This window comes from Lampetra planeri, chromosome 14 (genome assembly GCF_965212315.1).
Source record: "Lampetra planeri chromosome 14, kcLamPlan1.2.h2, whole genome shotgun sequence".
Taxonomy (NCBI): Eukaryota; Metazoa; Chordata; class Hyperoartia; order Petromyzontiformes; family Petromyzontidae; genus Lampetra; species Lampetra planeri.
In genome coordinates, this window is record NC_136120.1 from 5,289,352 (window position 1) to 5,301,539 (window position 12,188).

The 12,188-nt window shown below is 42.5% G+C and overlaps 1 protein-coding gene across 1 annotated transcript in view; it reads right to left on the bottom strand.

Moving 5' to 3' along the window:
* The window catches only part of LOC144722329 (stromal membrane-associated protein 1-like), a 150,054-nt gene that overhangs the window by 104,638 nt on the left and 33,228 nt on the right, over positions 1–12,188 (bottom strand). Inside the window, exon 2 of the mRNA XM_078600498.1 lies at positions 2,636–2,769. Coding sequence (XP_078456624.1) covers positions 2,636–2,769 — 134 coding nt within the window. The remainder of the gene's footprint in view (positions 1–2,635; positions 2,770–12,188) is intronic.

The window sequence follows — 12,188 nt, forward strand, 5'->3', positions numbered from 1 at the left end:
CCCCAATGTAGCCTTTAATGGATTGTTGAGGCAAGTACTGATAGCTAGCACCCATGAAGGCCAGCACGGGATACGGGGGGGGGGTAGCTAATACCACACCCAACCACCTTTGTCTCCGAAATGTTGATGTTAACACATCACACCAAGTACTCATTTGAGACTGAGTCTACCTACGGGAGGCCCAGTTCAAATATTCGACACTGTTATATATCGTGAGCAGGAATCGAACTTGAATTTCCAGTACCACTACACTTCCACTATCCATACACACGGGTACAACAACAACTACCATTCACCACTAAGTGGCTGTGAAGTCATCACGGTGCTTGTGCCATGCTAGGTGCACTTTGAGGCCACGTGAAGTGTCAAAGGCCCGTGAGCAGGAAATCACGGAAGAAACCCAGGTGCCATGAGTTAACTGAGATGACTGGCAGATGCACCAACTGTGCTCCCCACTGTGCCAATTTTCTGCATTTAAGACACCCGGCGCTCTGCTCATTGTTGAAAGCATCACTACTCTGCCCTCAGTTGTTGCTGGAGGGCGACTGTCTCCAACTCCCCAGCAGTGCCCTTCACAAACCTCCTCCACAGAGGACGATCTTGACACTGGTGGTATCAGTCATTTGAAGTCCAAACAACTCTAAATCCTTCTGTTTCACAATCAGTCCAAGTTTTCTCGAACCTGTGCCACACCTATTTAGCACCCTCTATCTGGCCAAACAGAAGCTGCTTGGGCATGCAGTGACTGGGCTGGTGGGCTACGTGGTGCAGCCAACGCAACCTTGCTTTCTGGAGGAGCTCACTGATGGGACTGTGTCCAGACCTTTCAAGGATTTGTGAGCTCCTAACACGATCCAGTCTGGTTAACCCCAAAGGATGGATCACATGCAAGCTCGCCAGAATGTTCCAAACCAACGCAGATCTTCATTTAGAGGGCCCCACGTCTTACAAGCATAGAGAGGAGAGGCCATAACTGTGGCCGAGCAGACCCAGGGCTTTGTTTGGAGCGACAAGCCAGGAAGCGTCCACAGAGTGTTACGCAGCTAATTACAAAATTATGCCACTCGACTGATACGGAGTGAGACCTCGGCTGCCAAAAACGGAGCTGGTAATAAGCACACTGGTACAAGCACACCCAGACATACCCATCCATAAACCCACATAACACTGCCATATTATACCGAGTGTATACATGCACTGAGTGCATGAAGGGTGGCAACAAATATACTGACCGCAAGGCTCCCCTTCCGCCGAACCACTAAGCTTTGAGTACATCCCATTGACACCCACCGAAATGTATTCCACTACAGCAGTTGCCGCTAAAAAAAATCCTGCATCTGAACGCAGGGCTTAACGCTTTCCATCCTATCATCCATGGCTATAAGATTACAGCTGTCGTCTCACAGAGCCATCCCGATAGCGCGTTACTAACACCGCATTTGTTGTCTTCTCTTGGTAAAAGGCTGTACTGCAACGCCACGGTATGGCACGGCAAGGAGGTTTTGCCGGCTGATCTGGTGCCAATGCCTCATCTCAAAACCAGCACTAGAGCACAAATCCCTAGGCCGTTTGCAGAAAGGCTACAACTCTCAAGGGTGAGCCTGGAGGAAAGCCAATAATTCACAACGAAGATAACATTATAATCCCTAGTGCAATTGTTAAATTAAAAAATAAAATCGGACATACACTCCACCGGGGAGGTCTTGAGAGGAAGGACTATACCTTTCTTGAGGCATCCTGAATCTTTACGGGATTAAAGACACTTTGAGAATTAATTATGGCATCGGTTCCTCGAGGCTGACTGGGAGTAGGGAGTTATAGTGGGGTCATGCAAAGGGGATGGCGATGGACCTGTTTTAAAATATAGTTATACACATATGTATGAAGCTCACTTAAAGTGTGTGCCTGATTAAACAACTAAAACATTTGGCAAATATGATATACACTGCATTCCAATGTATGGCATTGAAAATAACCTTGAGTAGCATACACGTAAAAAAATTAAGCTTATTGGATTTTACTTTAGCCTAAACATGTTTTCCTTTTCAACTTAATGCCATACACTTTGATGAAATACAAATGTTAAGTGAAGTGTAATATATGAAATATATTAATGTTCCATCACAGTTTCAATAATCACTCGCATGCTTGAGTTGACATACACATGGATGAGCTTGGGCCTAGTGGATCCAGCCAAGGTGGCACTGAACTTTGGATGCCCGACTCAATTACAAAATTTGGAGTTCAATTCTCTGAGAGGATTACAAATCCAATAACGCCACATAGGTCTAGAAAATGAATATCGATTAAAGTTCATGTTGTTGAACCAGGTGAGTAACACAAGAGACCAGGATAGTCTCAATTACAAGCGTAACTTGTCACAAAAATTATAAAAGAAAAACAAATAACACAAAGTCCAGCAATGAAGCAAATAGAAATCGGAGGAAAAAAACAACTGTGTCACACGAGAAAATCGAAAATATTGAACAAACATAAATCATTGTTATATAATATATTCACTGTCACGTAAGTTGGCTCGGTCATCACAGTGATCGTCCGATGGAAAGACTGGAGGGTATGTGGAATGTTCCACAACTGCCTAAGCAGGTAACTGTCTTGACAGATGAGGTCCCACCTGTATCTGTTCAGATGTCCACTGGTCGAGGTTGACCGACTTGACGCGTGCAATGTGAACTCCCAGGTTGCGGTGGATTCCCGCACAGCGGATGCAGATAAACACCCCCAGGTTCCATGACGCCCACCTGGGCCCTACCAGACGAAAAGAACATTCAACGTTATTCTACCGCACGTAATAATGAATAGCGATGCAGAGGTTTGGAGGGTAACATGCCACAGATCCCGCGGAGGAATACAATCCATACGAGGAATGCTTTGGCGCTGTACTCAAGGTGCAAATTGAAGGTCACCCAGTTGGGAGTCGACTAAAACATGTTTCCAGGTTTCAGAAAATGCTATTTTGTGAGAATGAGCTGTAACCACTTTGGAGAGATTGGCAACTGCCATAAGAATTTTGAATTCCTACCACAAGCTCAAGACCACCAATGGAGATGAGCAGTGCATTTCTTGGCCAGAGAGAGATTTTGACTTTTCTCCATAAATCCTGTGGTCAATTAGCTCATTCAATAAAAAAAATATCGCGCAACAATAATTTAATGTGTGGGCCCCAAGTATTATATTTTCGAATTCATCTAATTATCGTTTCAATTACAACAGTGTATGCCCCTGGATAAAAAAAATATACATACAAAGCCACCGCGAGGAAAGGCCTCGTCTCACATAGCTCATAGCAGCCATGTCAGAGCGACGAGCCAGCACTGCCAAGACGCTGAAGTTGAATTAAGATGGTCAAACGTTATTAAAGTGGCTTCTGGAGTGTAGTTGGTCTGGTCACAAAAGGACTACACTAAAAAAAACTCCTGCCTGAGACAAAAGCTGAGTGCGTGTCAACAGCCACATAAGTGTAAACATTTTAAAAGGCAGTATCTTCCTGCAGCAATAGCCACCGTCTGCAGACAGAACACCACAAAAACACGGATGCTCTACCCGTAGAGGCATTATGACATGTGACCTTGTAACGCTATCATTCATGCATAGTACAGCAACAATCAGTTAACAAGCATACCCAGCTATAACACAAATACTAGCATAAATGGACACCTCACATAATTTCAAATATAACCTTTAAGAATGTAGCCATAACAATGCACAACTTGACATTTATATTCATGAAATTCTGACACAGTAGCACAGGAACGATGGGGCTAAGGAGATCCATGTTATTTAAAGTGTGTGTGAGAGCAAGTGTGTGCACAACTACCAATGGGTCAGCAGAGAGCTTGGACCCGTCACTTTCAGGGAGGCTGTGTCCCACACTGGTACTGACACCAACAACAAAAAACTGCTTTTACGAATATAGACAATATGAATTTGTATTCATCAGTATCCATGCAGATGACATTCCAAACACGTAGCATCTCATACCCAAGCAAGACACCCTGATGAGGGTGAGGTTGTTGATAGGGACAGATCTGCTGAATTTCTCTGCCACCCCCCCGCCCCCCAAGATGCAATCAAGACCAATTGGCAGTGCATCGCAAACGTGTTCAATGCATCCCATTCCCATGTCGCTGCTGCCTTCCCAATAGTCTCCACCTGCAGGGCCATTGTACCCTGTCAGCGGGCACCAGTGCACCAACAGGAGCCATTGCCGGTGGGGAACTTGTCCATAGTGGCACAGGGAACAGCTCCCATTGTGGCAGTGAGTGACCCCGGCAGGGGCACGATCGATTCAGCAGGAACCGTCGATGGCTTTGTCAGGTACTGAATGGTGCAATGAATCTGGGCCGTTTATTCCCCCACAAGGAGAAGGAAGCCAGAATCAGCAGGGCTCCATGCACCGAAAGCAGTGCCGCTGCTGAGTGGGATAAATATTGAATTGTCTGCCGGCTGAACAAACCGGTCGTGTGCTTCTAGAAATTGTAGGCGCATGTCCATGTGCTTCTGGCACAATCACCTGAGATGTGCAGGTCGCCCAGGTAGGAATGTAACTGTAGACCTGCTTCGTTCAGTGCTTACATGAGCAAGATTAGGACTTTTGTATATAAACCGTGGCCAGGCCGAAGGGAAGGATGCTTTACTCAAATGCCTGATGCTCCATTATGAATTTGAAGAAGCATCAGTGTAGAGCTTAAACAGGATAGGGCAAGCGGCATCCTACAGGGTAACATATATCACCAAGTCCTTGTGCTAGTATAGTAGGTGAATAGTCTGCAAGGACCCAATTCTTGTGCTCTGCCTTCAGAAATGAGTTGGACATTCTCAGGTCCAGCCCAGCTCAGAATCCATCACTCTTCTTGGGGACAATGAAGCATATGTAAAAGGCTTCCTCCTCAGGATTACAGGTGAATAGAGAGACGGCTGTTAGCTGCAGCATGAGGTGAATTTCTGTCTCCAGGGTGGTTTAAAGAGCTGGGTCGCGAGAAAGTATTGTCGACTGGGGCAAGTGATCGGGGGGGGGGGGGGGCATTGATCAAAAAAGAGATGGAGTCTGTATCGCTCCTTGATGATATATAATGCTCATCTGCTCATGGTAGTTGAGCTCCATCTGTGGTAGAAATGTGAGAGGTACCTCCCCAAAATGGAACAAAGCAAATGAAGAGGAGGCCAATTTACTATGAGGGTTGGCGATGGCTACTGCTTTCTTGAGAATGCTTGAGATATACAGTATTTGTTGAAGGTCACTGTCTGCAGGTCTTGTTGAGTGCTGTAATAGGGCAACCCTGAGAAGCCAATTTTAAGTTTCATGGGTGCATTGCCCAGGCCTTGGATCAAAAGATATGAAAAGAAGGCCTGTGAGGAAGGCCATCCTCCAACTTCCTTGGCATTTGAAAAAGTTCCTTGTTTAACAGAATCTTAGCTGTTTAAATGCATGGCATTAAGTAACAGTTATGAGCCTAAGACAATGTTTGGCCTTTTTTGCCAATGACAGCAGCTGCCATTTTTTTCTGAGAGGGATAGAAGATCAAGTCCAACATCCACGGCCATCCCTCTGTAAAAAAGACTTAAATCACTTGTAATCACTGTTCACAGCTAGACTGTTGAATTTGCTGCAACCGTGTGACTTGGATTGAACATAATATCTTATGGAAGAGATTGTAAAACATCTTAAATTGTTGGATATGTGTGTGCTTTTTATCACACGATAAATACATGAAAATATTAATGTCATATGACACTAGATACATGTACAATGTACCCACATACATTAACATTTCCCATTCCATCATTCATCCTTCACTTCAACGATGTGCCTGTCGGGACGTCAAATATTTGCCACGGTTCATAAATGAGATGCAATGTCTCTGACAAAATAAAATGCAGTTAAAAGTAAAGCAACAGCACACTGAATATATTATATCGCTCCTCCAGTGGCCTCGTAATGAGCATGCAGTGTCTCTCACAGCTCTAATGGGTGTCACCCTGCACTGGCATGTCACTAGAACCGCGCTACAAGCATGACATTTCTTCTCAATGCATGTGCACAGCATGCAGATATGCATGAGCAGGATAAGCATCTGCACAACTAATCCATCATCATCATCAGCCATAATCAACCCCCTGTTGAATGAAAGCCTCCCCAAGCCGACACCATCTCTCACAGTCCTACAATACAACAATTCACCCAGCATCTGCCAACGAGTGGATTTCATTGCTCCATCTCCGCAGATGACATAGCCATCGGACACATTATCTCCTGCGGATGCCACTGTCGTTATTCTCACTATCCAACCATTGTCCCTTTCAGAAATGTGTCCTGCCCAAGGCCACTTTTCTTAACCATTGATATTATTACTAGTATTAACAGTAAGTTATTATCAGTACTTTATTCACGAATCCGCGTGTTCCTCGTTTTGTCTCTCAGTGTAATTCCAAGCATTCATTTCTCCATGCCTCTTAGGCTACTGATGACATTTTCAATCTTATTAATCGGTGCCCATGTTTTTGATCCATGGCATAGTGGGTAACATGCATTGATGTAAAATTATCTTATTTAGTCACATTGGCACACTGCTTCACATTATCAATTTGAGCTTTCCAAAAGCTTTGAGCTTTCCAAAAAGGCTCCAACTTGCTCTCGTGGCTGCTGTGCGTACGGCGACGGTGCTCGTATGCGACTACGGGACTCATTTCCCATTGTACTCGTTTGCATCAACATGCCGATCGCCTTTAGCGCATCTCTGACCCCGCCTACTTACCCTTGGGTGACACCCACCTCAAACCTATGTATAGCCTCTTGTTGCAACAGCCCTTTCTTGTTCAGCAGTTCTATGGCTGTATCTTCGTACCCGATGACGATTGCTTGTGTTGCGATCGAAACGTCGTAATTTATTACTTGTTTTTTTCTACCTACGTACCGAAAGAACCAAAGAGTATTGCTCTCATTCGCCTATTTATTTAATTATCATCATCTTTTATCTCAGTTAACCTTCAGTAAATGCCCCAGGAATACATAACTTTGAATCAGATTTAATTGATTAGCTCTGTGTACAAATGGTGATGTTCGACTGCCCTGCAGTAAGATAATTTGACAATCAAAGTCTAAACTCTCATCTGACAAGTGCATGAATGGTTCTTATATTTGTTCATGACCCTAAACCAATGGTGTAAATGCCACGTTCCTATGGCATGAGCCAATCTCTCTAGACAGCAACCGAAGTGAAGATCCAACACAATGTTTGGCACTACACATATATTAAAACATCTTCAAATGTTTTCATTTGTCAAAGCAATCAGGGATGACATATCATGCACGTATATATCCGTGGAAATTGTATAACATTGGTTTAACATGTAGGCTTTCACGACCAATATCATCCATAATACAGTTTTTTTGGGTTAGATTGCGTAAATATATAAATGTGTCTTTAAACCCGCCACCACCCGACACAGCCAATTAGTAAGCTTTGTCACGTAAACAGAACGTGCCAATTCGTTACCAGAACAACACACCGGTGGGTTGGAGAGCCAAGCCACAACATTTACCATCTGAGTACGATGTTTCACCAGTAATAACAACTAGCTTCATCAGGCTACAGCCAGATTTGTGGAGTTCACCTGTTTCGTTCCTTAAATAGAGGCGTAGATGTGATGACAACACTTGTGCACTCTTCTTGCGTAAAGTGGGGAGGAAGTATTGAATCAACGTACATTATGCATGCGCATTATGGAGCCCATTGATCTTGTACTTCTTGTCCATTGTGTGTACTAAAATAGCCGTACCCATGGTTATCCCGATTGAAGTATGGTGACCTGTAAATAAACAATGTATTATTTGATTATTCACTACCAAGCAGCACTATATCTGTAGCTATCCGAACGGTACAAATAATTTTTTTTTATCTCAATTGCGATATATTGTTTAATTAGTCTTGGTCAGTAGTAGCTAGTTTTGCACAGAGTTTCAACATTATCAAATCAATTGAGTGTCCTTGTTGGCACGTGTGTTCTGCTACTGCTGACAGTTTTATTTGGGAGAATTTAATATTTCTTTAGTGTTATTGTAGTCTCCTGCTGATCATCCGTCCTGTTTGCCCAACATAGCATTTGCCACAAATGCAATTTATCCGGTACACACCTTCTGTTGATACCTTCGGTAATACATCTTTTGTACCAGATATTCATTTCTGTCTTTTATGTACCTGCCAAATCTGACTCGGATGCTTTGTTTTTCCAAACATCTGGCTGGTCGCGAAAGTCTACGTGTTAATCTAACTAACCTCTATGGTAACATGTTGCCATCGTGAATTCTGTTTTTGAGGTCATCCAGATTAGTCGCTAATGGTGGCACAAAAACACGGTCTTTGACATATCCCCACAAGAAAAAGTCGCAGGGTGTGATGTCTGGGTATCTTGGGGGCCAAGAGTATAGCGCCAATTCTTGGGGTCCCTTGCGACCTATCCAACGTTCAGGCAGTGTGTCTTGTGAAAGACTGAGGCTAGGGGCTGTTTGTGCGCTGGGAGAGGCATCTAGCGGTAATCATTTGAAACTCTACGCCCCGCCCTTTCAAGTGGTAAGAGTTTCATTCATGGGCGGTTCGTGGTTGCAGACATATAGCGATTTCAAATCAGGTCGATGTCTTTAAACACCCTGTATATTAAGCTTAACCCTAATGATATTCTCAAAAGTTTTGATGTGACTTTTCTGTTCACGAGGGTTCTGGTCAACGAGTCAATTAAATTACTCGACACTCTAGAAACGAACACAGGTCTAGCCAAAGATATGCCACGACTAGCTGAACACTGTCTAAAGAACAGCTATTTATTGTGGAAAGGTGAATTATATAAACAAAAGGAAGGAGCAGCAATTGGCTCTCCTTTGTCTCCTGTGATAGCGAATTTGTGCATGGAAGATTTTGAAACAAAAGCAATAGCTTCAAGCCCACTAAAACCCTCTGATTGGTTTAGATATGACACATTGGTGGTCTGGCCACGCAGCAATAATACACTTAACGAATTTCGAAATCATCTCAACTCGCAAAACCCATCCATCCAGTTCACCATGGAAGTGGAAGCTGACAGAACTCTACCATTTCTGAATATTCTGCTCGGACGGGGTCAAAATGGTAAAATAACACACAGCGTTTACCGAAAGAAAGCGCACACCGACGCCTATCTGAATGCAGGAACATCGTCACCCCACACAAAAATCCACTCTCATCAAGACGCTCATTCATCGGGCTAAGAAAGTGTCAGATGGTTATAGTCTGAGAAGTGAGATTAAACATGTTAAAGAAGCGCTGCAATTGAATGGTTACAATAATGCTCCAATCAACAGGGCATTGAATGCCAAAACCCAATCAAATAACATGAGCATGGAAACTGCCTAAGTAATTAAAACGATTAATATACCAACTTAAAACTTTAGTGACTGCAGGAATTCATATTCTATGGTTATTTCGGTAAAGTCACGTAGATAGAAAAATAATAACAATCAAATAATAAAATGAAATTAAGTGAATAAAAAATAAAAAATATCACGACGTTTCGATCGCAAAATAAGAGGTCGTCATCAGGAACAGGGAGGTCAGCCTCTGAGGGCAAGCTGTTTATCAAGGTTTAGAGATGGGTGGGGCAGCTAATGTTAATGTAGGAGAGGGCCCCGACACCGGCAGTAGGTCTACACCAGGGGTCGGCAACCAAAATAACAAGAAGAGCCATTTCTTTCCAATTCGGTACAAAATTCAGTATTTCAAGAGCCGCAATGCATCTGAGTACATACTGTACATACGTACATATCGTCAAGAAGCAGCCCGTAAAGAGCCGCATGCGGCTCCGGAGCCATAGGTTGCCGACCCCTGGTCTACACCAATGAAAGAGCTGTTTATAAAGGTTTAGAGATGGGCAGGGCAGCTAATGTTAATGTAGGAGAAGGCTCTGACACCGGCAGTAGGTCTACACCAATCAAAGCATTGCACCTCCCTCCACACACCTACACTGCTGACCGTGGAGGTGGACAAGAAAATACAATAAAATAATAAAAATAAAACATAATAAAATACAACTCTCACGACGTTTCGGCCACATTATTTCCCTTCTACGTGACTTTATCGAAAGAACCAAGAAGATGAATCCCTGCAGTCACGAAATAAAACACAAATCAAGTCTTGACCCAAAGTGTTTGATGACATCTTTCCAATGATTGCTGAGTTTAAAACCGTCATCTCGGTTGAAATTGTGTCTGTGTCTGTATATATGGATGGCTTCATGAACAAATCTTTGTTGATAGCCAGTCGGCTTGCAAAGTACCATCGTCTTAGAGAAATCAATTTCATGTGAGCCAGCCGCATTAAAGTAATGATCAGCCACAACAGAAGAATTGGTCCTGCTGTGTTTCAGATCTGCCTTATGTTCACGAACACGGTCTGAGACATGTTATTTGGTTTCCCCAATGTAACTGCTGCCGCAGATACAGCTTAGTTTGTCGACGCCGGGATATTGCATGTCAGTGGGCAGGTAGGAACTTGGTTGGACAGCGCATTCGTGCGATCCGTGTCACGCGGCGCAAGCTGCGTGGGGCGGCACATCACGTGGTGCTGAGCCCGCCCGGGACGCTCTATGAAATACAAATCGAGGGCGTGGCTACGCACGACAGACAAATAATCCCTGGTGGGCAGTGTGGAACCTTCTTCTTGGTTCTTTCGGTAAAGTCACGTAGAATGGAAATAATAAATTAATAAAAATAAAACATAATAAAATAATTCTCACGACGTTTCAGCCACAACGCAAGCAGCCGTCCTCAGGTGAAGAACAGGTCTGTCGATAAGACAGAGTCTGAATGACACGTCCTAGGCTTGGAGCGTCTATTTAACCTGTTGTTCCTACCTGTAAAAGGACAATTTGCCAAAAGTGTGCATTTCATTTATATTCTTTCCCCGATTCAGATCATACCACTTACAACATTTACTGTCTACATGTATTAGCACATTTGAAACCAAAGTTTAGAGGTGACTAAAAAATAACATGAATTCTTTGACATCCTGAGTGGCGTAATATTCACGCTATTTATTTGCAAAGTCCACTACATTTTCCTTTTAGTGTTGTTCCAGATGCATTCTGAGTAAAATGGTAACTACACTTGCACTATATACCAAGCAAATGCATGTGACAGATGAGCTACATTATCAAAGCGCGAATGTTTTGCTCATAGTTTATGAATGTTACATTCATATGAATGTAAAAAAACATATCACATATTTAGAATTGATGCATCCATTTACCCCCTCCCCATTGACACTTTAATTAAGTATCGTATTACGATTCAGGTAAACATTTGATTCAAGAATGATACACTTTATGATTTCTTTTGTAACTAAAATGTCTTGTTTGTATTACTTGTGTCTACCCCGAGCAAATAATTTTCAGCAACTTAATGTGATACGTTCATACACACGATGTTCTATACAATAATGGGGAATATTAAAAACTATTTTAAGTGAAAAAATTATTGTTACATGCTGACCATAGATGATTATGAGGGGGGCATTGTAAATGTAGTCCAATTAAAATACAAATACATTTGTAAATCTCTTATTTTATTAATTATTAACGCTAGATGTTACTTAAAATGAACATTACCTTTGGCATTAATGTAGATGCTAAAAGCCTGACATTTTTACAACATTCCGATGTTGCGTTTAATATTATAACACCGGAACGCGAGCAAAAAAATGCCACGCGTTTTTGCATGACATGTTTTAAAATCTAAACACTTTGGGAGTTGGCAGCAGAGGTAAGCAGTCAAAAAGGCATAAAGATGAAAACGGAATTTTGAAATTCAGTCCGTATGTAAAAATTACATGTAAGAATGTGTACCGAAGTTATGAGTGTATTAAATGTTTTCAATGTACATTTTCACCTCATTAAATGTTTTCACCACTTCTTGCACAATTCCATGTGAAAACAGCCGGGCAATAACTACTGCATACAATCGTTTAGAATGAAATGCGATCGCTACCACGGTCTAATATATTCCTGAAATATTTTTTATCAGTCTAAAGTGAGCAGTGTACAGTTTACAGATATGATGAAAGTTTGGAGTTTTAAGTTTTTTCTAGAACTTAAAAATTATCAGTTAAAAACAAAAGCGGCCGCAGCATAGAATACAAATA